Consider the following 23,621-nt stretch of genomic DNA (forward strand, 5'->3'; position numbering starts at 1 on the left):
TAAATCTTGCATTATGTTATCATGCTCTCTCCGTATATACCCGTGACGTCAGCAGGCAATACCCACGCGATATAAAGGTATAGGATAGACAATTTCTGCGAAGACGTAGGTTTTAATGCCCCGTCAACTTAGCAGCGAACATCGTTGTGGATGAATGCCCTTCGCAGTATAGGGATAAGATGTGCACGATTTTCGCCCCTGATAAGCTTGTAAGTACGACACAAATAAGAAGCCGCTGCCAGAAAATACATGTAATGATAACTGTTTGGTCTTTGCTCGACTAAGAACAGACATTTCCTCTCAAACCTGTTTTATGTAAACCTGAAATATTTATGTGCGTCGCGTGAGCTAGAATGCTAGCGCTGCAGAGGTCAACTTGGTGTTTTACCAAAACCACTTGTCAGCTGTAAACTCTCCATACGTAAGAAAGAAGCATCTCGAAGGCACAATGCGGCCCGTGGGCCACGGATTGCCAGGCCTCGGGCAAGATTAAGCCTCAATACTCGAAGCGAGCTCGCCCTTGAAGAAATATCTTTTTTTTAGCATCCAGGTTGTGTAGGGTTTCATTAATAACTAGCATGAGCTAGAAGGTGGATGAAGAGACGGGTTATACTCGGTCCCACATTTGTCGAGGGTTTTAGGGAACTATTTTCGCACATCCGACACGGTACGATGAGTCACCCGCGGTACGAACTGCGCTTTTGCGAGCCTTCGGCGGTAGCACATGCGCAGTTCGTACCGGAGGGCCAATCGTGCCCTATGGGATGCACGAAAACGATTCCCTAAAACTCTCCTACATCCGACCGCAGCCAACGCTACGATGCGATAGAGCGTAGAGTATCTCCGCATGCCTATACTCTATTAGACTAACTCTAGTAAGTCTAATGGTGTGAATCAAGCCAAGGCAAAGGTGCATTCCCACGACGTTCGTCGAATTTCTGCGTTTGATATCATCGGCTAAACTAGAGTCACTGGATGTTCCCAAAGCACCGAAACTCCCAAGCTTCGTTTCAGAACCGAGTCGCGGCGCGGCTTTCGCGTTCCAACTCATCCCCCAATATGGCGCTGCCCTGTGCGGTCGAAGCGAAGCTCGTATACAGCGTTGGGTTGGTTCTTTTGCGAGCTCTACAATCCAATTTCCTGGTCTGTGGTGAGAGTGGTTAGTTTTTATTGAATTTTTTTTTCCTTCGTTCCGAACAGTGCGTAACTTGCTCCTCACTGTCTCGTTTTTCTCTCTCCCCTCTAAAGACGTCGAAGTTGAGTGTTAGGCTTAGCGTCTGAGGCGTCGGGTTTTAGACGGCACACCAGCGAAACTGGAGCGAGGAAACGAGCCGGCAATGGTCTTCTTTGGCTAACCAAATTAGCGGGTGCATGATATATATAAAAAAAAAAGAAAAAAAAAGAAAAGAAATCTTGAGAAATTTGACGCATCTTCCTAACATGTCGATTCCCGGCGTATCCAACCATGAGTACCCGCAGTACCCGTGATAACGCAGGAACGTTTCATGTCCGGGTTGCTCTTTCTTTTTTTTTTGGTGGGGGGGGGGGGGGGGGTTATCTTCTGTATAATCCACTGATCACTTCCATCGTGGGCTAAACCAGCCAATCAAAACTGGATTTTGTGGGATCGACTTCCGGTAAGGGGACTGAATAAAATTCGGTACTCTGGGAACATTCAGTTAATGTAGGCTAAACGAATCACGCGCAGAAAAATAAATTGTAAGATCATGGTCCATTCGCAGCGCATAAATTATTTCGCCGGAAATCGAAAAAAAAACAAACATAAAGACGATGAGTGCCTGCCCTGATGGTAAACTTTTGACACTGCTGAATTCGTCCCATCAGTCTGGCGTTGTCTGCAGTAGTTGGGCTCAGAGTAAAATGGAGTATATTCTCTCAGCGGAGATTGTAATCCTTTGTCCTGGAAAACCTCGCCGTTCTCTTTTCCTTTTTCAGGCCCTGCCCGTCATCTTTTTCTTCAGCTTCATCGTGAGCATCCTCTACTTCTATGGCATAATGCAGTGGCTTGTGCTCAGAGTGGGCAGCTTCCTTCAGCTCACCATCGGAACGACGGTCTGCGAGTCTATGACTGCCGCCGCCAACATCTTCCTAGGAATGGTGAGCGCTCTTGGCCCTATCTCAAGGAGCCTGTGTCTTTGACTTTGTGTACGCCTCGCCCAAAATCATTTGAACCCAGGGAGCACACCGGAGATACGCCTTTCTTGGTATAAGTTTGGCAATCCCAGCCGCCTAACTTGAGTCTAATAAGGTTTTGCTCCAACACCTTAGACAGTGCCAAAGTACAATGGAGGTAGAAAGCTTCAGGAGGCGACCTGAGGCCATCAGAGGTGAGGCCAGAAGTGTGGAGGTACACGCCCGGCAACGATGGCCAAAGCCAAGAGCCGAGAGCTGCCGGGCGCCGAGTCAGCTTTCCTTTTTGTATAATAGCGTCTCCTGGTTTTAATCATCGTTGGGGGCGTGCACCTCCGCACTTCTGGCATCACCTCTGGTGTCCATATGTCGCTTTCAGGAGCTTCCTACCTACATCGTTGCCAAGTATACTTCTTCGGCTTTGACTTTTCTTTGGATCACCACTTAACGGCCAAAGTGCTAGGCATAGGCCGAAATTGACACGTATCAAGGGAACGACGAGCAGTAAAGCCAAAATAAATCATGAGTGTTTGTCAATTTAGGCCCAAAAATGGCCAAGTGAAAACCGAAGCGCCAAAACGGAGCCCTAATTCTGGCCTTTCCTCGAGAAGTGAATCCACAGATATTAGGTGACCGTCAAAAGGAGTGAAGCCCAACTGCAGCACATGTTTGGCAATATAGGAACCAAATATCAAGCCGGTGGCCAAGAACTTTCAAAATTGGGTTATGTCTTGGCTTCTTGGGGCATACAGGGCCCTAAATGTTTACTGCAAAACCCCACTTTGGCCCATAGACCCGTAATATTTGGGAATATATTCGAGCACTATGCTGACAACAAGGGCGTAGACTGTCGATAGGTCATTTACAAAAGTGGGCGTCCTCCCATAGTTTTTGCTTCAATTATCGAAAGCGAATTGCTATCTTGGGCTTGAATTTTGAGCCCGCATCATGCATAAACGCTCTGTCCACGTTCGGTGTCTAGGCGGGCCTAACTTTGCTGGACACAAGTTCAGTGACGCTTGGCATTAAGGGAGCGGTGCGACGATATTCAATTGGAATGTTTTACAAAATACACGAGCTTAATGGCAATATTTGGACTCAATGATACTCGCACGCAACGCCACTGGCCAAAAAAACCTTTGTTGCAGTGTAATTTCAAGGAAAAAGCAAGCGTTTTCCTTCAACCTCGCCTTCCGCAAAACTTGATGATGTAGCTGGGCGGTCGAAATACCGCCCAGTGACGACATTTTAATCCAGCTCATTGATTGGACCCGAGCACTGCGTGAGCACTCGATTTGGGGTCGTGATAATCGATAGCTCGAGAAGCATTTCGCTGCAGTCATGACATTAGCATAACCACAACAATGTCTGGAACTCAGAGCGCGTCCTGTGCCTTGCCAACCCATGCGCGTGGCTATGATCAATATTGGCGGCATATAATCGGCTCCAGATCACGTGATCTCTTGTTCTGACTGCGAGTTGGGAGGGGGAGGGGGGGTGAACACTGCTCAATTTTTTCAATTTTTTTCTGCGACTTCGATTGCGGGGGTGAAAAACGAGCAGGAGGGTTATAGGTCAATAAGGCCAGAGATTCGTTCCAAGCTGTATTTGCGGAAGGTAAGAAATCCGTGGCGTCGCACCTTTTAACTCAGATACAATCACATACGTGAGAAAACATGATTGCGCTTTAAGACAAGGACATAGGAAGAACAAACACCAAAGAGCGCTAGCTTTCAAATGATTTAATTCAAGAGCCTCAGCGTAGATACGCACTGCGTCACCGCACCGCATCTCAACCAATCCGTGGCCCCGGCACGTACCGCAAGTACACGAACTTTTTTTTCCGCCAAGTCAATGGAAGCCACACTGACGCAACACGTGCCGGAACTATTTATGGCGCCCGCCACAATTATCTCTTTAACAGTCTTATCTTTGTGCCTAGTGAGAACAGTGGAGGGAGCAAATAATGGTTAGCATCCGCAGTCATGATAGTGACACGACAGAAGACCATCCCGAACCCCGGTCACTTTCAGGTAGTGTTCTCTTAGCCGTACATTTAAACATCTGCCTGTCTGGCCGAATATGTCTTGCCACATGAAAGTGGAATCTGATACATCACCCCTTCCGTCCACGCAACAAACAGACTTCTGTGCTTGATTGGGCAGCCCGTCGATACCTTGCGGAATGGGTCTGGCAGCTTGCACATTTCTGCGAGCTTTTCGGGTGCAAAGTAAACAACTTTTACGTTTACACGTTTTGCTATTTTTCCAGGACTGTGCGCTGTTTTGTGCATTTAAGGCACAACCGCAACGTTTTGTCTTGCTTGACTTGTCTCTGGGCGCGGGCTAACATCCTTTCTTATGTTCTTAAGGACGCCTTCTGCTACAGATACAATCACAGCCATTGCAAACCCGGCACACTGCAAGCGTTCGTTTTGCTCAATCAAGCTCAAGGACATTGCATGGTGGCAAGACCTTTTGAGGGCGTTCGCAAAAATTAAGTGGTAACAACGGCTTGTTGGCCTTTGGGTGGTATGCCCAACACACGTGGTGTTACGAGAGGGTGAGATTAATGCCTATAAATTGTATAACACTATCTACGGGTACGTCATGCGTGACCTGAAGGGGGTCAAAAACATCACCAGAAACGGTCGGGAGACTTTCCACCGTCGAGGGGGAGAGGGGAATATCATTGTCAAAAAAAATTTAAAAAAAATCGTCAATATAGGTAAAACCTAAGTAGCGCTAAAAGCACTCAGGCGGTCACAAAGTACTCTGTCAAAGTGCGCTAAAAATACGTCACTCAAAATAGGAGCTATGCAGGAGCCGATACACACACCCCGTTTTTGAATAAAAATGTCGTTATTCCATTCAGAAAAAGTTGAGTTAAGATAAAAACCTAGCTGTTCTAGGAAGCCCTCTACTGGCTAGCCCGCTTCATTTTGAAAGCGATCATCCCGCGGTGGTCGATGCGCTCTTCAACGCACTTAAGTAGTTTATCATGTAAATATCATGCGAGTAATACCAATATTTTACGTGTACAGAGCAGGCTAAGAAGCCTTTGCTCGAGTTTCCTCTAAAAAATCTACAACCTCATCCGAACTTCTGATCAAAAAGGGATCGTCAATCTTAAGCAACTTTAGCTTCTCTTGCAAGCCAATCTTGAGCAACTTTAGCTTAAGCAACTTTAGCTTCTCTTACAATCACATATTTCACCAAGGAAGCGACGCCGAAATTATGACGTTCGCCAGTGTTGCTTGATGGACTTTTCAAAAGGGTCGATTGTGGTAACAGCGAATTCGCAATATTTTACGGGATGTTGAATAGACGCGTTAAAATATTAATTGTTAGCGCTCACGTAAATTGGACCTAGATTTATTTTTGGTATCGTATACGTTTGTGTTCGTGCCAACTTTGGCCGGATCTTCTTTTGGTCTTCGTAGAACTTGTCACTCTGCCGCCGGCGCACGCAATGATTCACATTTGTTGTGTTTCTGGAATTATCTGTGGTGGGGGGGGGGGGGGAGGAAGAAATAAAATATTCGACCCGCTTATTAAAAAACACATTTATATAGGGTGTTTCACAAAATGGGGACAAATTTGATATTGCGAAAACTATGCATCGCAACAAAAATAGGCTTGTGCCGTTTTGGGAATACGGTCCATTCGTCACATGCACACTCGTCACAGGACGATTGGTCACAGGACGATTCGTCACACAGGAACATTCGTCATAGGATGACTCGTCACGCGGCCAACCGGTCCCACAATAGTTCGTCCCCCCAAAAATGTATTGTTCAATTTGGGTCGGGCGGACAAAGGCGAAGAATTTGTAACGAACGTTTTAGCTTCTGATTCGGTCCCGAACATTGAATGTTGGTTTGGCCTCACAAAGTCGGTCACCTCTTACCTTAGCATGTCTTTCGCTTCTCGAGATCAAAGAATTTGTAACAGACGTTTTAGCTATCTGGGTCCGTCCTGAACGGTGAATGCGGAGGCCATATAAGAGCGACTATTTTTGAACTCAGACTACATTCAAAAGGATGGAGGTGATCGCAACAGAGAGAGGTAGAGCCATGATGCTGCACGAGGGGTACTCGTACACATTCGGCAGAAGGAATTCCGATACTTGTTGGATTTGTCGAATAGGTGTATGCAAGGCAAAACTAAAAACTGATTTGGCTGCCAGTCGGATTATTGCTCGTTCAAGCCTGCAACTGAGATCAACCTGCTGAAGACCCGTAATATAATGAAAGGAAAACCGGATGAGTATTGTAATATTAGTTTATATAACCATTGGTTTACGTGACAGTGGAAAATCGTGAAACTCCTCATCAGGGTATGTGGGCAGATGTTGAAATTTACAATTTACTATCGTCTCCTGCTCGACCAATGTGACCAGTTGCCCGCATGACGAGTCATCCTGTGACGAATGTTCCTATGTGACGAATCATCCTGTGACCAATCGTCCTGTGACGAATGCGCATGTGACGAGTCGTCCTCATCCCGCCGTTTTGGTCCTGGGCCAGGGGCCTATATGGGAAAACAATAATGTCCGGAATAATTAGATTGTTAATTATCTTTAAGTAATTAACTTTTTTTAATATAGTGTGTAAGGGCATGGTTTCAATTAGAAAATAGTTCAGCATCATCGAAAAACACTAAATCAACAAATTGCAGGGAGATAAAAGGCACGCGAAGCGTTTTACGGCTTTCTGAAAAACCGCACGAATTCGGTGGGTTTTTAAGTTTCGGTTTGCAATCACAGCGCAACTCGGCCCCGACGGCACCATTCCCCGTAAAAAAATAGTGCAACCAGCCTCTTCTGCGTTGCCCGAGGACAGCGCAGCAGAGCTTGGTTGCACTAGTTCTCCACGCCCTCTCAAGCACTTTCCGTAGGGTGGTCTTTACCGCTCACACATGCCTCTCCCACCAGCTGTCCCTCCATGGGGCACTGGCAACAATGAGCTTCCATGTTACTCGGTTGTTGGCAAGATGAGACGTAAAATCTCCTTGCATCGCTTTAAACAACGTAGGTCCCTTGATACCGTCTTGAATGTTACTGCGTTGTCAGAATAGATTCTTGTAGGCAATCCTCTTCGTACCGTGAAACGCCGAAAGGCCATTAGAAAAGCTTCTGTAGACATCGCAGAAACAAGTTCAAGATGAACGGCCCGAAATACTGCACAAGTGAAAAGTGCAACGTAGGACTTCACGCTGCCGCTTGCCTCCCTGACGTACAAAGGACCTGCAAAATTTACGCCCACAACATCAAAGGGCGCGCATTGCCTCAGTCAGTCAAGGAGAAGTGGAGCCGTTGGGGCTGTGTCAGCCGTGAGGCGGAACCTCTTGCATAAACAGCAGCTGAAGATCACTTACTTCACCAGTTTCCTTCTTCCTATAATCCAAAATCATTCTCGGGGTTGCGCCAACGTGTCTCGTGCTCCTCCGTGTAGGACCTTGCAGTGGGCGCTCTGTACCACCAGGGTTGTCAAGTAGTGCTCACTTGGCAATATGATTGGATGTTTCACATTGTCCGATGCTGACAGCATCTGTAGCCGACCCCCATCCCGGATAATATTGTATTTATCCAAAAATTGACCATCTATGCTAGAGACAATTGTTTGTGAACATTTTATTTCTTCAAGAACATTTTATCTGGTCTGAGTAAGTACTGCTCTGAACATTGTTGATCCAGTATAGTTCGGCCCCAGTGGTTTCCTCGGCACTCAATGGTCCACTGAACGGTCGTTCTTTTAGTCTTCATCCTTTCCATGGGGATCCACCGCGCTGCCGAATCTTCTCCCCGGTCCTTGATTCCCGAGTTTCGACACCAAATTGTTGATATGAAGACCCAGGAACAACGGCAGCTTAACAAAACTGAAGAGCTTTAATTCCCGACGTGCGTTCAATACGATGAAGAAAATAGCAATGGTAAAACAATAAGGAAAGAGCTCCACGCTCGCCGTCCACGAGCGCAGTCCCCGATCTCGCGTTGCAGGCTTGCCATTCTGCTGATGAACTCTTCTTCGCTGGTACTCGACCCGTTTTATATTTTTTCAACATATTGCCGCGCGCAAGGCTGAGAAAGCAACGCTCGGTCACGGTCCTCCAGAAAGTTCCCGTTTATTCATGTACCGCACTTAACTTCTATCATTTATCCCTGCTTTTGTTTTCTAGAAAGTGCGTGTTCATTCTCGCCCCGATCACGCGACGCTCGAACCGCTTTCGCCGAATCTTCGAGATAGCGGCGCACTCTAGATAAGAGGCCGCCCGCGACCTTGTCGAGTCAGTCTCGCCCTAGCGCTCGATTCTGCTGACACGCCGACTTCGACGCCCGCGACGCTCTGCTTTCTTCTGTTTCCGTCTTTATTTTTTTTGGCACAAGTTCGCCACATTAAACGTTTATTTCTTTCTGTTTCTTTCCTGTTTTTTTGTTTGGTCACCACCCGTGACATTTGGTGGAGGTGCGGGGTACCGCATGCCCCTGCCGCGTACCCCTCCGAGGGCCCACAGTGCAAGTCCGACGCCTAGCCCACGAAGAACCGACGAAAGCACTTCCGAGATCCGGTTCAGTCGTCGCACCCAAGGTCTACACCCGGAATTCGGACCTCTACCGCCCAAGACTAAGCAGCCAACGAGGCCAACGATGGACAGCCAGTCGTCGCAGAACCCGTCCACCGCCAGCGTCGTATACCTGCCCGTCGCACCCAAAACTCCGACGCCTTTCCACGGAGACACCCACGAGGACATCGAGGACTGGCTGCAACATTATGAACGTGTGGCCCGACATAACGGGTGGTCAGCTGAGCACTGCTTGCAAAACCTTTACTTCTCGCTGGAAGGTACTGCACGGTACTGGCTGGAGAACCACGAGGCTTCTTTAACCTCGTGGGAGGTGTGCAAGCAAGAGCTAGTGAAGACGTTTACCAGCCAACACCGACGCGAGAGGGCCGAAGACATCCTTCGAACAAGGACCCAAGGTCTGAATGAAAGCATCACCAGCTTCGTTGAGGATGTTCTTCGCCTGAGCGCCCGCGCCGATCCTCAGGCTACAGAGGAGAAGAAGCTGCGACACCTGATGAGGGGTGTCAAAAGCGAGATATTCGGAGGTCTCATTCGCAATCCTCCGACAACTGTCGACGGGTTCGTCACGGAGGCGACGAATATGGAGCGTGCGCTACTAGCACGCGCCAGACACTACGAGCGGCACCCTGGCGTGACTACTCTGGCGACATCCGGATACGACCTTGGTACCGACCTCCCAGGCATCCGTGACATCATCCGTGAAGTCGTCCGGGAAGAAATCCCCAAGATGCTCCCCGCTACGGATCGCTCGTCCTCCCTGTCGCTCGCCGAGGTCGTCCGAGAGGAAATCCACCGAGCCTTCCAACCTGAGATTCCGATCAAAACGACGACGCCAGAGGAGCCTACTTTGAGCTACGCCGCCATGGCCCGAAGATCGCCGCAAGCTAACCGCCAGACCACGGCGCCACCCCGACGAGACCCTCCGATGCCACAGTATCCTCGACGCCAGGAAGGACAAGTCCACGACGTTCGCCCGGAGCAACCCTCGTCGAGGAAGACCGACGTGTGGCGAACGGCCGACCGACGCCCGCTCTGCTACCACTGCGGGGAAGCCGACCAGGTGTACCGCCGATGCCCATACCGACGACTTGGGCTGCGCGGATTCCACCCAAACGACCCGCGCCCCCGGTGTGGTGAACGCCCTCGGGAGATCGACGAGTACCTGCGACGACCCCAGTCCCCCGAGCCTGCGTCCCGCCGAGAGTTCCGGTCGCCATCGCCACGACGTCCAGCTTCGCCGATGCACCGACCCCGACGTGAAAGCCTGTCGCCCCTCGCTCCTCGCCGGGGAAACTAGGCGCGGCAACCCCTGGAGGTGGAGTTGCCGAAGACGACCGACGTAAAGAGCCTCCAAGAACGCCGGAGCGCTCCCACTCTCCCGACGCCACGCATCGCTACGACGCCCCTGCAACGGTGTCCAACAACCTAAACGTCGTCATCGACGGTCACGACGCATCGGCACTCGTGGACACCGGAGCAGACTACTCAGTCTTGAGTGGGAGGCTCTCCCGCCGCCTTCGAAAGGTCATGACGCCGTGGGAAGGACCCCAAATACGAACCGCCGGAGGACATCTCATCACACCAGTCGGGAGATGCACTGCTCGCGTCGAGATCCACGGTGAAACGTGCCCTGTCAAGTTCGTCGTTCTGCAAGACTGTTCGAGGGACGTTATCCTCGGAATGGACTTTCTCTGCGAGTATGGCGCCGTCATCGACCTCGGAACAAACCGGCTGACGCTACGAAAACCTGCTCCACCAGCGGAGGAACCCGAAGCGACGTCACCCACGGTCCGAGTCCTCGCAAACCACGTAAACCTACCACCGCGGTCGAGTGTTTTCGTACTTGTCGGGATCGATGAAGCTTCCTGTGGCGAAGTTCTTCTCGAGGGAAGCCTCCAATTGCTCCTGGGGAGAGGCATAGGCGTCGCAAGGGGAGTAGCTGAACTTCAGGATGGGCGGACTGTGACCCTCGTGACGAACTTCCGAAACGAAACGCAACACCTCACGAAAGGTGCAGCCGTGGGCCACGTCGAGAAACTCCGAAACCCCGCCGAAATCACTGCGATCACTGACGAATCCTCGCCGTCCCAGCAAGACAGTACGTCGCCAGCGCAGCTCGACATTGACCCTAAGCTTCCGGACCCTGAACGGCGTCAGCTGGTTAACCTCCTCGCCGAATACCGCGACTGCTTTGCGACGTCGTCGAAGGTGCGCCAGACCGCGGTTGCCAAGCACCGCATCGTTACTGAGGACGACGCGCGCCCTGTGCATCGATCGCCGTACAGAGTCTCCGCTAAGGAAAGGGAGGTGATCCATCAGCAAGTTCAAGAGATGCTGAATGACGACATAATCCAACCTTCAAGCAGTCCATGGGCCTCTCCAGTCGTGCTGGTTAAGAAGAAGGACGGAACTCTTCGGTTCTGCGTGGACTACCGGCAGCTCAAGACGGTTAAGAAGAAAGACGTCTACCCACTCCCCCGCATCGACGACACCCTAGACCGGCTGCGCCACTCTCGATACTTTTCATCGATGGACCTGAAGAGCGGCTACTGGCAAATCGAGGTCGACGAACGGGACCGAGAGAAGACAGCCTTCGTCACGCCGGATGGACTGTACGAGTTCAAGGTGATGCCCTTCGGACTATGCACAGCGCCAGCAACTTTCAAGCGTGTCATGGACACCGTACTGGCAGGGCTGAAGTGGCAGAGTTGTCTCGTCTACCTTGACGACGTCGTAGTATTTTCAGCTGACTTCGACGAGCACTTGAGACGACTCCGAGCTGTTCTTCAAGCCATTCAGACCGCCGGACTCACACTCAAGCCGTCAAAGTGCCGGTTCGCCTATGACGAACTGAAGTTCCTTGGCCACGTGGTTAGTAACGAAGGCGTCCGCCCAGACCCCGAGAAGACTCGCGCCGTCGCGGCATTTCCAGCGCCGACAGATAAGAAGGCCGTGCGAAGATTCCTTGGACTTTGTGCCTATTATCGACGCTTCGTTCGGGATTTCGCAAGGATTTCCGCACCACTTACGAATCTCACGAAGGACGCCAAGAAGTTCGAATGGGCCGAGGAGCAACAGCAGGCATTCGACGAACTGAAACGACGACTCCAGACTCCTCCTGTGCTTGGACATTTCGACCAGGATGCGGAAACAGAAATTCACACGGACGCAAGTAACGCGGGACTGGGCGCAGTACTAGTCCAAGTGCAAGAAGGCATCGAGCGAGTCATCGCCTACGCAAGTCGGACATTGTCCAAGGCGGAGAAAAATTACTCTACAACTGAGAAAGAATGCCTTGCGGTCGTCTGGGCAATAACGAAGTTTCGTCCGTACTTGTACGGCAGCCCGTTCCGTGTAGTCACGGACCACCACTCGCTCTGCTGGCTTGCGAAGCTGAAGGACCCGTCAGGACGCCTCGCTCGATGGAGTCTTCGACTACAAGAGTTCAACATGACAGTGGTCTATAAGTCAGGCCGCAAGCACAGCGACGCCGACTGCCTGTCCAGAGCCCCCGTCGAAACCCCTTCCGGCTGCAGCGACGACAATGACGACGAGTGCTTTCTAGGAGCAGTGAACACCGACGATATGGCACGACGTCAACGGGATGATCCTGAGCTGCGCGCATTAATCGAGCACCTGGAAGGGGGCAGGAGTACCGTGCCACGTGTCTTCTCACGAGTACTGCCGACCTTCGCCATCCGACAAGGTGTACTCTACAAAGAGAACTTCGGCAACAACAACACACCTTGGTTGCTGGTAATCCCGAGTGACCTTCGAGAGGAGATCTTCCAAGCCTGCCACGACGACCTGACATCCGGACACCTTGGTTACAGTCGGACACTGGCCCGTATTCGTGAAAAGTATTACTGGCCGAAGCTCCCCAAGACCGTCCACCTATACACACGATCATGCCACGAGTGCCAGCGACGCAAGAAACCGCCGACGAGGCCGGCTGGACTTCTGCAGCCCATTTCTCCTCCAACTACACCCTTCCAGCAGATCGGAATGGATCTACTTGGTCCTTTTCCGCCTTCGACGTCGGGGAACCGCTGGATCATCGTCGCCACAGATTATCTCACGCGGTACGCCGAAACGAAAGCTCTTCCTTCAGGGACTGCTGTGGAAGTCGCCAAGTTTTTCATCGAGTCCATCGTCCTCCGGCACGGCGCTCCCGAGGTTCTGATTACAGATCGCGGATCTTCGTTCATGGCCCAGCTGACGCAAGAGATCCTTCGTCTCAGTGGCACCGGCCATCGTCGAACCACTGCATACCACCCGCAGACCAACGGACTGACCGAGCGACTCAACAAGACAATCGCCGATATGATCTCTATGTACGTCGACGTAGAGCACAAGACGTGGGACGAGGTGCTGCCCTACGTCACGTTCGCCTACAATACGGCGGTTCAAGAGACCACTGGATTCACCCCTTTCCAGCTGGTACATGGTCGGAAGGTAACGACCATGCTGGACGCCATGCTGCCCCATGAGCCATCTAACAACGAGAGCGACGACGCCCAGGCGGTTGCTCAACGCGCCGAAGAAGTTCGCCAGCTCGCCCGACTCCTGATTCAAGACCAGCAACGCGTCGACGCCGGCCGCTACAACCTTCGTCGCAGGGACGTCCACTTCCAGCCCGGAGATAGGGTGTGGGTATGGACGCCCATCCGTCGCCGCGGCCTCAGTGAGAAACTGCTGAAACGGTACTTTGGACCATACAAGGTACTTCGTCGCCTCGGCGAGCTGAACTACGAAGTGATGCCCGACGGAACACGAACATCGTCACGCCGCCCACCACGACCTGAGGTCGTCCACGTCGTGCGCCTGAAGCCGTACTACGCTCGATAAGACTGTGGACCTTTTGTGCTCCAAAAGACTCTTTAGTTTATCGTTCTTTTTTATTTTGATTTGTTTTACACTGCATCGGGGCGATGCACTTTTAAAGGGGGGAGTAATGCCGCGCGCAAGGCTGAGAAAGCAACGCTCGGTCACGGTCCTCCAGAAAGTTCCCGTTTATTCATGTACCGCACTTAACTTCTATCATTTATCCCTGCTTTTGTTTTCTAGAAAGTGCGTGTTCATTCTCGCCCCGATCACGCGACGCTCGAACCGCTTTCGCCGAATCTTCGAGATAGCGGCGCACTCTAGATAAGAGGCCGCCCGCGACCTTGTCGAGTCAGTCTCGCCCTAGCGCTCGATTCTGCTGACACGCCGACTTCGACGCCCGCGACGCTCTGCTTTCTTCTGTTTCCTTCTTTATTTTTTTTGGCACAAGTTCGCCACATTAAACGTTTATTTCTTTCTGTTTATTTCCTGTTTTTTTGTTTGGTCACCACCCGTGACAATATATAGACCTTTTCCACAAGGGCGCCGCCATCTTGGATTGTCGTCACTTCCAGTATGGGCGAAAACATTACTTTGCCGTCACCACGCCAATAGAAGACATTTAGGATATAAGCCTAACCGTCACACATTCTCGTTTTGGCTCGCCTCTATTTTTTTACTAGTTACAGGTTGAAACGTTTTACTATTTTGTCGTCGCCCATACTGGAAGTGACGACAATTCAAGATGGCGGCGCCCTCGTGGAAAAGGTCTATAGATATATATATGTTTTCAGGAACCTTTGATTCTTTGGATCATTGGATTAAGTACGGTTCATTCATCTGCACATATTTGTTGATATCCTCCTCGGAGACCACGTACGATGGTGCGAAGTGCCCGTGTTGTATATATATATATATATATACCGGGTGTTTTTGCGAAGACTTTCAGAAATCCTAAAAATTAGGGCGTTCCAAAAAAGAAGAAACTGTCTTCGGAAACAAACTACCAGCCACGGCGAACGTCAGGGATTGCCAAAAACATACTAATTAGCCAGCTAATTAATTAAAATGTGTTAATTAACTTTTTAATTAGGGGAAATAGACATATGGTTCCAATTAGAAAGTTGCTGAGCGTTATTGAAAAGCACTAAATCAGTCGTTTTCAGAAAGACTTTGAGCGCGTCAGAAGCGTAGTAGTGCACTGAAGTTACCGCTCTTTGAGCAGGTACAAAGCTAGCGGTTGCGATAAGGCGCCCGCGCGATTTTTCCGTCTCTTATCTAGCCCCAGCCTTGTACCTGCTCCACGAGTGGTAACTTTAGTACAATACTACGCTTCTCACGCGCCGAAAGTCTTTTTGAAAATGACTGATTTAGTGGTTTTCGATAACGCTCAGCAACTTTCTAATTAGAAACATATGTCTATTTCCACTAATGAAAAAGTTAATTAACAAATTTTAATTAATTAGTTGGCTAATTACTATGTTTTGGCTATTCCTGACGTCCGCCGTGGCTGGTAGTTTCTTCGCGAAGAAAGTTTTTTTTTTTTTTTGACGCTTTAATTTTTAGGATTTTTGAAAGTCTTCGCAGAAACACCCGGTATATATATATATATAGGGTGTTTTTTTTTAGCTGCACCAAATTTAAAAAAAAAAAAGAAGGAACGTGAGATAGAGCAATTTAAGCCCTGGGGAAGTGTTAATGGCCATGGCGGACACTAGAAAGCATTTTCTTAATATTTTGCTTAAGGGCACATAATGTATATAGAGAATTAAAGCTCCACACCATCAAAGTTTGGTTAAAAAATTTGTAGTAGGTTTTACGAGGTCAAGAAATGTCACTTTGGGACACGGCGTCAAACCGTAACTAAACGAGAAAGAGCGCCGGTAAAGATATCTCACCGCCCTTCCGGCCGCCGTGGATTGTCGTTATCGCAGCTAGCTTCGCCTAAGCAAGTGGAGCCGGCCGCGATAATAACAAATTGCATGCCCGAAAGGGCCGAGCGAAAACTTTACCGGCGCTCTTCCTCGCTTAGTTTCGGTTTGACGCCGTACAAAGTGAAACTTCTTGAAACCTACTACAAATTTTTTAATCCAACTTTGATGACAGGGCTAGACCATATTGAGGTCGAGCTTCAATTCTCTAAACACATTATGTGCCCTCAAGTAAAAAATCAAGAAGTTAGTTAAAAAATTTTAGTTTATTAGCTAACGAATGACCTAATTTCACCTTTCTTTAGTGGCCGCCATGGCCATTAATACTTTTCCAGGGCTTAAATTACACTATCTCACGTCCCCTTTCTTTGAAAATTTGGTGCAGCTAAAAAAAAAACACCCTATATATATAGGTGAAGTAAGGTAAATATAAAAACAATGGACCGGGAAACGTTAATAAGTCAAACATGCGTACTGTCGGAGTTACTAATTCGAAGTTTATTACGACGTTTCGAGCGGGGACCGCTGTACACTCGTCACCTGATGAAGAGCGATCCCCGCTCGAAACGTCGTAATAAACTTCGAATTAGTAACTCCGACAGTACGCATTTGTGACTTGTATGTATATATATATATATATATATATATATATATATATATATATGTAACACGGGCACTTCACACCATCGTACGTGGTCTTCAAGAAGGATGTAAACGAATATGTGCAGATGAATGAACCATACTTAATCCAATGAATCAAAGAATTTAAGTTTTCAAAAACCCGCCGAAAGCCAAAAAACGGCGGAGCCGTTTTTTGGCTTTCGGCGGGTTTTTGAAAACGTGATTTGGCTTGAGTTCTCTGAAACACCCTGTATATAACCAACATTACCAATAATATATTTTAAAAACTCCAACAACCGTCTCAGGTGCGTTTTCTTTCATATATATATATATATATATATATATATATATATATTTATATATATATATATATATATATATATATATATATATATATATATATATATATATATATATATATATATATATATATATATATATATATATATATACAGGGTGTTTCAGAGAACTCAAGCCAAATCACTCCTGCGACAATTACTCATCGCAAAAAAAAAAGGCTTGTGTCGTTTTGGTCCCGGGCCAGGGGCTCACTTAGATAAATTATTAAAGTCCGGGATAATTAACATGATAATTATTTTTGCGTAATTAACATTTTAAATATTATGTTTAACGGCATGGTCTCAATTAGAAAATTTCTCAGCATCGTCAAAAAACAGTAAATCAACAAATCGCAAAATGATAGAAGGCACGCGCATCATTTTACGCCTTTTTGAAAAACCGCACAGATTTGCCGGGCTTTTAAAGGGGCACTGACACCCCAAAGGTCGTATTCTTTTTTATTGTCTAAAACGATGCAAGTTGTAGTCATAAACACGCAAAAAAAACCGCATCGCGAAAAAAAATTTCCCCGCGCGCGCGCGCGCCTTTTTATTTTTGGCGTTTATATTTCCCGCGCTCACCTCCTTGCTTCTTTTGATCGGTGACGTCAAAAATCAGGAAATTTAGAAGCTTTGTAGGCGACCTTTCTATAACATTTAATAACGGCAATCGTAAAACGTGTTTTTTAACGCAATTGCGAACGCACTACGGCCTTTCTTTTTGAAATACCGAAAATCAGATTTCGGTGTGATGTCGCTTCCTGGATTTGTATGCTCCCTCGGAAAACTTGGCGGCGCTCGAGCAGAGGATTATCGGCGAGTCGGGGACGAAACCGGTTTTTTTCCCGCGCCGGCACCCTTCTATCCCGCCTGCTCGCCTCCTCCTCGCTTCGGGCCGCGGTAGCAACGGCGCTCAGCTTCACAGCGTGGGGCGGAGGTCCGAAAGAAAGTCAAGTCGCAGGAGACCGCAAAATTTGACTCACTGCACTGGCGCGGATCGCGCGGGAACTTCAAATTCGGCATTTGGAAATAGTTTTTTTTAATTCAGAAATACTGAATTCCCAAGTTTCAAATTTTGAGGGTAATGTCCAGGCATCGTTTGCAATCGTTTCGGATAGTAAAATAAAATATGATTTTGATGTGTCAGTGCCCCTTTAAGTTTCAGTTTGCTATCGGAGCGCATCTCGGCCCCTGCGGCGCCGCGCCCCGTGGAGAGATAGTGCATCCAACCTCTGCTGCGCCTTCATGGCACGACGCAGCAGAGGTTTGATGTAATATCTCTCCACGGGGCGCGGTGCCGCCGGGGTCGAGATGCGCTTCGATAGAAAACCGAAACTTAAAAGCCCGGCGAATTTGTGCATTTTTTTTCAGAAAGCCGTAAAATGCTTCGCGTGCCTTCTATCGTTCTGCAATTTGTTGATTTAGTGTATTTTTGATGATACTGAGAAATTTTCTAATTGAAACCATGCCCTAAAACACAATAATGAAAAAGTTAATTGCGCAAAAATAATTAACATGTTAATTATCCCCGAATTAAATAATTTTCCGAAATGGGCCCTCGGCCCAGGACCAAAACGACACAACCCTTTTTTCGTTAAGATAAGTTGCGATAAGGAGGGATTTGGCCTGAGTTCTCTGAAACACCCCCGCGCGATTTTTTCGCCTCTTGCACAGCCCCAGCCTTGTACCTGCTCCACAGATGTAAATTCAGTGCACTGTTGAGCTTTTCAAGCGCTCAATGTTTTGCTAAAAATTACTGACTTAAGGGTTTTGGACGACGCTCAGCAAATTTTTAATTGGAACCGTGGGACTATTTTCAGTAATTAAGAAATTAATTAACGAATTTTATTCAATTAGCCGACTCATCACGAAGTTTTCCTACCCCCATAATGTCCGCCTGATCGTACAACTCTCTCGCACAAACCGCGTACGTGTAACTTCCATGGCTTTTTTTTAACAGATATGTAAGAATAAAAGAAAAACACCCGGTATATCTATAGTTTAAAAACAATTTTCTGAGAACAGGCACGTCATAATCTTGCAAGCTTGAGAGTAACCCGGAAAGAGTAAGGGAACGTATAAACGATTGATGTACGTTTAGTGACTGGTAAACAACGAAGATTTAATAGGAAATATATAACAGATTCCAGCCACACGCTGTTTATTACAAAACTCAAAGAATGCATGTACGAGATCTCTTTTGTGTGTAGAAACTTCATATTCTATTGCAGACCGAAGCTCCTCTGGTGATCCGTCCATTTCTGCCTATTATGACAAAGTCTGAGTTGCATACAGTCATGACTGGAGGCTTTGCAACCATCGCCGGTAGTGTCATGGCGGCCTACATCGGCTTCGGGGTAAGCACGTTTTGTTCTTAGTTTACAAACTTCCTAAGAAGTTTGCAAACTTAGTAACGGAAAACAGTTTGACTCATTTTCCATTCCCTGTCACTCCCTTCAGGTTAGCCCGAGTCACTTGCTTACAGCGTCCATCATGAGCGCACCGGCTGCGCTGGCCTTTTCAAAGCTCCTCTACCCTGAAGTGGAGGAGAGCAAAACAAATTTGGCGAATATTGTGATGCCCAAAAGGTGAGTTTCTTTACTTGGCATCTCCATTTGATTCTTTCTTGCCCGGCGTTGTTTGCGGGCCCTTATATTTAAAACAGACATTTCAAGGTATAATGGACCTCCCAAGACGGTTCATTTTGAAACTTGTGGTGTTCTTTGAGGTACCCCCCCGCTAGCAATCTCGTCCGCGAACGTTCCCGGTGTCAACTGCTATTCCCGCAATTTTTCCGACACCCGCTGACAGAAACCCATCTGCACCCTGGGCTTTGACAAGCGCTTAATTGCTCACCGCATCACCCCAAGCCTACCTCCTAAATCTGTCTTCCCTTCTTAAATTCTAAGTCCCAAACCCTAATAAAAACAAATGCTAAATCTGCACCGAGTCTTGGCTGTTTCCCCTCCTGCCAGTCGTAATACTGCCTTCCAGCGAACATGCGGTTCCTCTCCTCTGCCTCCGTAGACGATTTACTTGCATCCTACCCGCACTCTTCGCAAACCCCAGGGTTGCATCACCTCCTCCCAACAGCTATTCCGGGTTGCTCGAGAGAGCGCGTCCACAAGATTGTCCTTCGAATCTTTTCGGTACTTGATTCGAGGAGACACCTGCTGAGCTCTTCTGTGAGACAAGTCGCCAAGGTTCCAACAGACTTTGTTTTAACGGGCATCGATAGCTTTAGTGAAAAACCGCTCAACGAATCCCTGGAACAACCTGGGTACGGCTAGAAACAGAGATATAGCGACCGGGACCCACGTTGGATGCGCCATTTCTGGTCTTTGTGGAATTCTCGCTCTATTAATGATCGCCCACCGATCGGTAAACCTTCTCTTGTCTCCCAGGGAGACGACCGTATACAACACCACGAGGAGACAGCGAATGTGTTTAGTGTACTACCCGGTTGCCCGTCCTTGAGAGCCGGTAGTCCGGGCCCGCCGACCCTCGTTGTAGCCCGCCGTTCAGTGCTCGCCGTCCGAGTCCGTGTCCAGGCCTGCGGATCGTTCCTCCGAAGCCAGCGCTGCATAGGCTTGCTGTTCCAGGTTATCATAGCACGAGTATTACTGCGGAACCACTTCGGGATCGTCATGACCGAGGCCGGCATGGCCAGGGCTCATCGTTCCCTCCAGTCCTGGTTAGAACCTCGCTGGTGGACAGCTCCGGGGATCGCCATGGGCCAGACCAGCCAGAACGGCTCTATCCTTCCTGCCCGGCTCCAGCCTCGCGCAGCGCGCTCTGTCCGGTGCCAGCTCGTGTCTTTTCGGCCGACCGCCTGTCACGTGCCCTTAGCCCTGTCGTCTGCCACCCTTGTGTCCCACGAACTTCAGCATCTGGTCAGGGCCACAGCGTTACATTTTGGCTGAAAAATGTGCGTTCGGATCTGTGTAGTTTATCTTTGCAATTAAAAATGTACTGCAAGCCATCTCCTTGGACATATGTAAATGAAATTTCGTAACATAATTACTACAGATGTATCTCTAGAATAACGATCGTGTTGGTAGAGTTGAGGAATGCCGAAAGAATGTGGGATGAAGGACAAAGTAAACTTTCATAGATGTGGGACGGCGTACGACGTGCGCTGTGAAAGAAAGTGTACGTCGTTCCTCCTCGCACGCGTGTCTTATTCTTTCGGCGTTCCTCAAATATATCGGTTTTCGGCATTTCTAATGGAAACAATTATCTGGGTTGGTTTATTTACTTGTCGTGTTTCCATGTATTTAAGTAGGGATTTTACTCTCGCAGTACTAGTATAGGTAAAGAGGCTAAAAAGCCAAAGTAGTTACCATTATCTGAAATTTCGTCAGTAGCCATATGCGGGAACCAGTGAGGTGGACAAAACAAACTCTATAGAAACGTTATTAAGAACCGCAGTTGATCATTTTATCGTATTATATGCATTAGACGTCCAGAAGCTACCTGTTTACTAAAATTATACATGTCATAACTTAATGGCAAGGACGGCATGCGAAGTAATGCTATCAGTCACCTTTGACGCTAGACTTGGCCTAGAGGAACTATGTAAGCTTGGCGACATTGTCATCGGGAACACGACTTCGGCGCTTTTTTGCATTTTGATTCGGAGGGATACAGACGTAGATCAAAATATACCACTTAACCCATAGTGCTCCAACTGAGGAGTTCCCACAAGTATAGTAGTTTTGATGACGTATCCATGTCAACACAGCCATAGTTTCTGTCTCAGAAACTCTGGCTGGTTCCTTTAACACTGAGAAGAAAAAAAACAAAAAAAAAACTGGCGATTGCTTGTTCTCGCGAACTATGTCCCGGATTCTTTTAAGTGAGTGCCAAAAATGTTCAGGTATTTCTGCGCCACATTTTTCACTCTCTCCGTCTCTCTCTATTTTTTCTTTAAATGCAGTGAAGAAAAGAACGTCCTGGAAGCAGCGTCCAACGGGACCACTGTGGGATTGACCATAATCGGCCAGATTGTGGCCAATGTGATCGGCTTCTTGGCGTTTATCGCTTTCCTCAACAGCGCTCTGCTCTGGTTTGGCTCCATTGTAAAGCTCGACTTCTTAACGTTTGAGGTGAGGTAGTGGCGCACTACTTTACCTTGCTTTCCGAGGGTGTGATATGGCAGTTACTCCGCTACTACATCATACAAAAGACTGTCTACAGACAGTGCCTGAAGCTTGTTCCTTGCTTCCTTAACTATCCTGCTTTACTGGTATTATTCAAATTATTCATGCATCAGGCGAATCCGCAGGTAATGCGGTTATATCGTGTTTGCAACGAGCACCGTCTTTCTTGCGTAATGTATACGCATTGTGATTCCTTCGTAGGAGAGATAAACATGCAGTGTCGATGGCCTAAGAAAAATATAGCTGTCTCTATCGCATTTCCACGAGGAGTTCTATAAAAAGCATAGCATCGAGAACGTTGTGTAACTAACTACTCGCTTGTGAAGGTTTTGTTTAAATTTTTTATATTGTTCTTTTTTAAGCTTTAAAAATATCAGACGAAAATGCTGTCGTTTAAAGAATGACATATGGGGCTTTTCTCTTCTTGCGTACTGGAAGGTTTGCGCACAAGAGGGACATTTTCAAGTTTTTTAACTAATCTGCGTTAATTATGGCCAGCTTGGCACGCAGCTAAACTATGTTTGCCAACACTGCTTTGGTTGTACTCCGTTTAAGTCTGGTCACAAGTTAGCCGACCCACTCTGTGTATTACCGCAGTCGGATAGCAAAGACCACTGTTTGCGATTGGCAAGTCATGGCCTCCAGCATGGCGGAAGAAAATCCCTGCTAGCTCGCTGCACGGAAGGCAATGGCTCGCTATTGGTCGTCGTGCGTCCATTGATAGCAAAACGCTGGAGCATGCGCCCATCACAATTGACACGGCAGTTATACTTGCAACACAATCTGAACGAGAGAAAAGGCCCCGAATGAACTCGATCCGCTATTATGACTTTTAGAACGCATAGGCCACTAGAGCCGCTGCCACACTGCTCATACATAGACAGAAGATGATGTCTTCTCTGCAGCCAAGTGTGACATAATCATCTGCAGCAAGTCTCAAGTATTTGAAAAGTATGTTTGCTTCATAGAGATGTTTACATCGAACATATCTGAAGACAAATTTTCCATAACAAATAGAACAAGATCGCCCTTCAAGGAAGCAGACAGTATCCGAGGCCTGTTTCTTCCGCACCCCATGTCATAAACATTTCAGTGCTACCGCCGCAAAATAAACTGCTGTCTACGCCACTGTCTGCACACTGCCTCTTTGTATGTATAAGCGGTGTAATCGCGGCTTTCAAAACGAATTCGCTTCACCTCTTTGGGATCATTCTTTGCGCGTTTAGAGGCTATTCTCCACCCCCTTGTAAGCTGTTCCGTGGCCTAAAGGAACGGTATTTTTCGATTGCAGTGGCTTCTGTCGATGCTCTTCACACCCCTGGCGTACCTGATGGGTGTTCCTTGGAAGGACTCCAGGGTGGTGGGCGAACTCGTGGGCATCAAAACCTTCGCCAATGAATTCATCGCATACGCCAAGCTCGCCCAGGTCAGGAGCGTTCTGGAGGTAAGCGGAGCGCCACAGAACTCCTCTTGTGTTGCGGTAGGAGGAGTTGTGCGACGTTGTATACGCCGCACACAGTGAAGGCGCAGGGCTATCTATCTCTGAATGGTCTGTGGATCTCCAGTGTCCAAATCAATTTGTTCGCGTTTTGAATTATAATTTGCTTCTCCCTTTTGAAGGTAATCTCGTTTAAATAGACCCCCGACCTCTATGGGGTTTTATCCACTGATGTCTTATATTTCCATCAAGAAAGTTGCTGTCAAGTTGAATACTACAAGCCTTGTATGGAGTCTAATGTGTATAGTTCAAGCTTTCTAATACTGTGAGCTTTATCATTTTTCGCTCCTTATTTTTGAACGTAGATTGCAGTTTTGACTTGAGCAGGACTCCATGAAAAAATGTTGCTGGGGAGAATAGGAGAATATACATTTTTGAATGCTACAGCAGCGCTCATGTACTTCCATCCTCCATAACTTGTCCAACTAGTATTATCCATTTAAACACATGCTGTACATTGTATATGTGTCATACTTTTGACTTCTTTAAAATATAAATTTCGTACCTAT

General features: G+C 47.9%; 1 protein-coding gene across 1 annotated transcript in view; it reads left to right on the top strand.

Annotated features, from left to right (window-relative positions):
* Positions 1-23,621, top strand: part of LOC8029760 (sodium/nucleoside cotransporter 2) — an 85,672-nt gene that overhangs the window by 56,561 nt on the left and 5,490 nt on the right. The window contains exons 6-10 of the mRNA XM_040214906.3: positions 1,957-2,118; positions 18,684-18,809; positions 18,913-19,040; positions 21,392-21,560; positions 22,906-23,058. Of these exons, the coding sequence (XP_040070840.1) occupies positions 1,957-2,118; positions 18,684-18,809; positions 18,913-19,040; positions 21,392-21,560; positions 22,906-23,058 (738 nt within the window). The remainder of the gene's footprint in view (positions 1-1,956; positions 2,119-18,683; positions 18,810-18,912; positions 19,041-21,391; positions 21,561-22,905; positions 23,059-23,621) is intronic.

The sequence above is a fragment of the Ixodes scapularis genome, unplaced genomic scaffold (assembly GCF_016920785.2).
Source record: "Ixodes scapularis isolate PalLabHiFi unplaced genomic scaffold, ASM1692078v2 PGA_scaffold5__190_contigs__length_132052651, whole genome shotgun sequence".
NCBI classification, from domain to species: Eukaryota; Metazoa; Arthropoda; class Arachnida; order Ixodida; family Ixodidae; genus Ixodes; species Ixodes scapularis.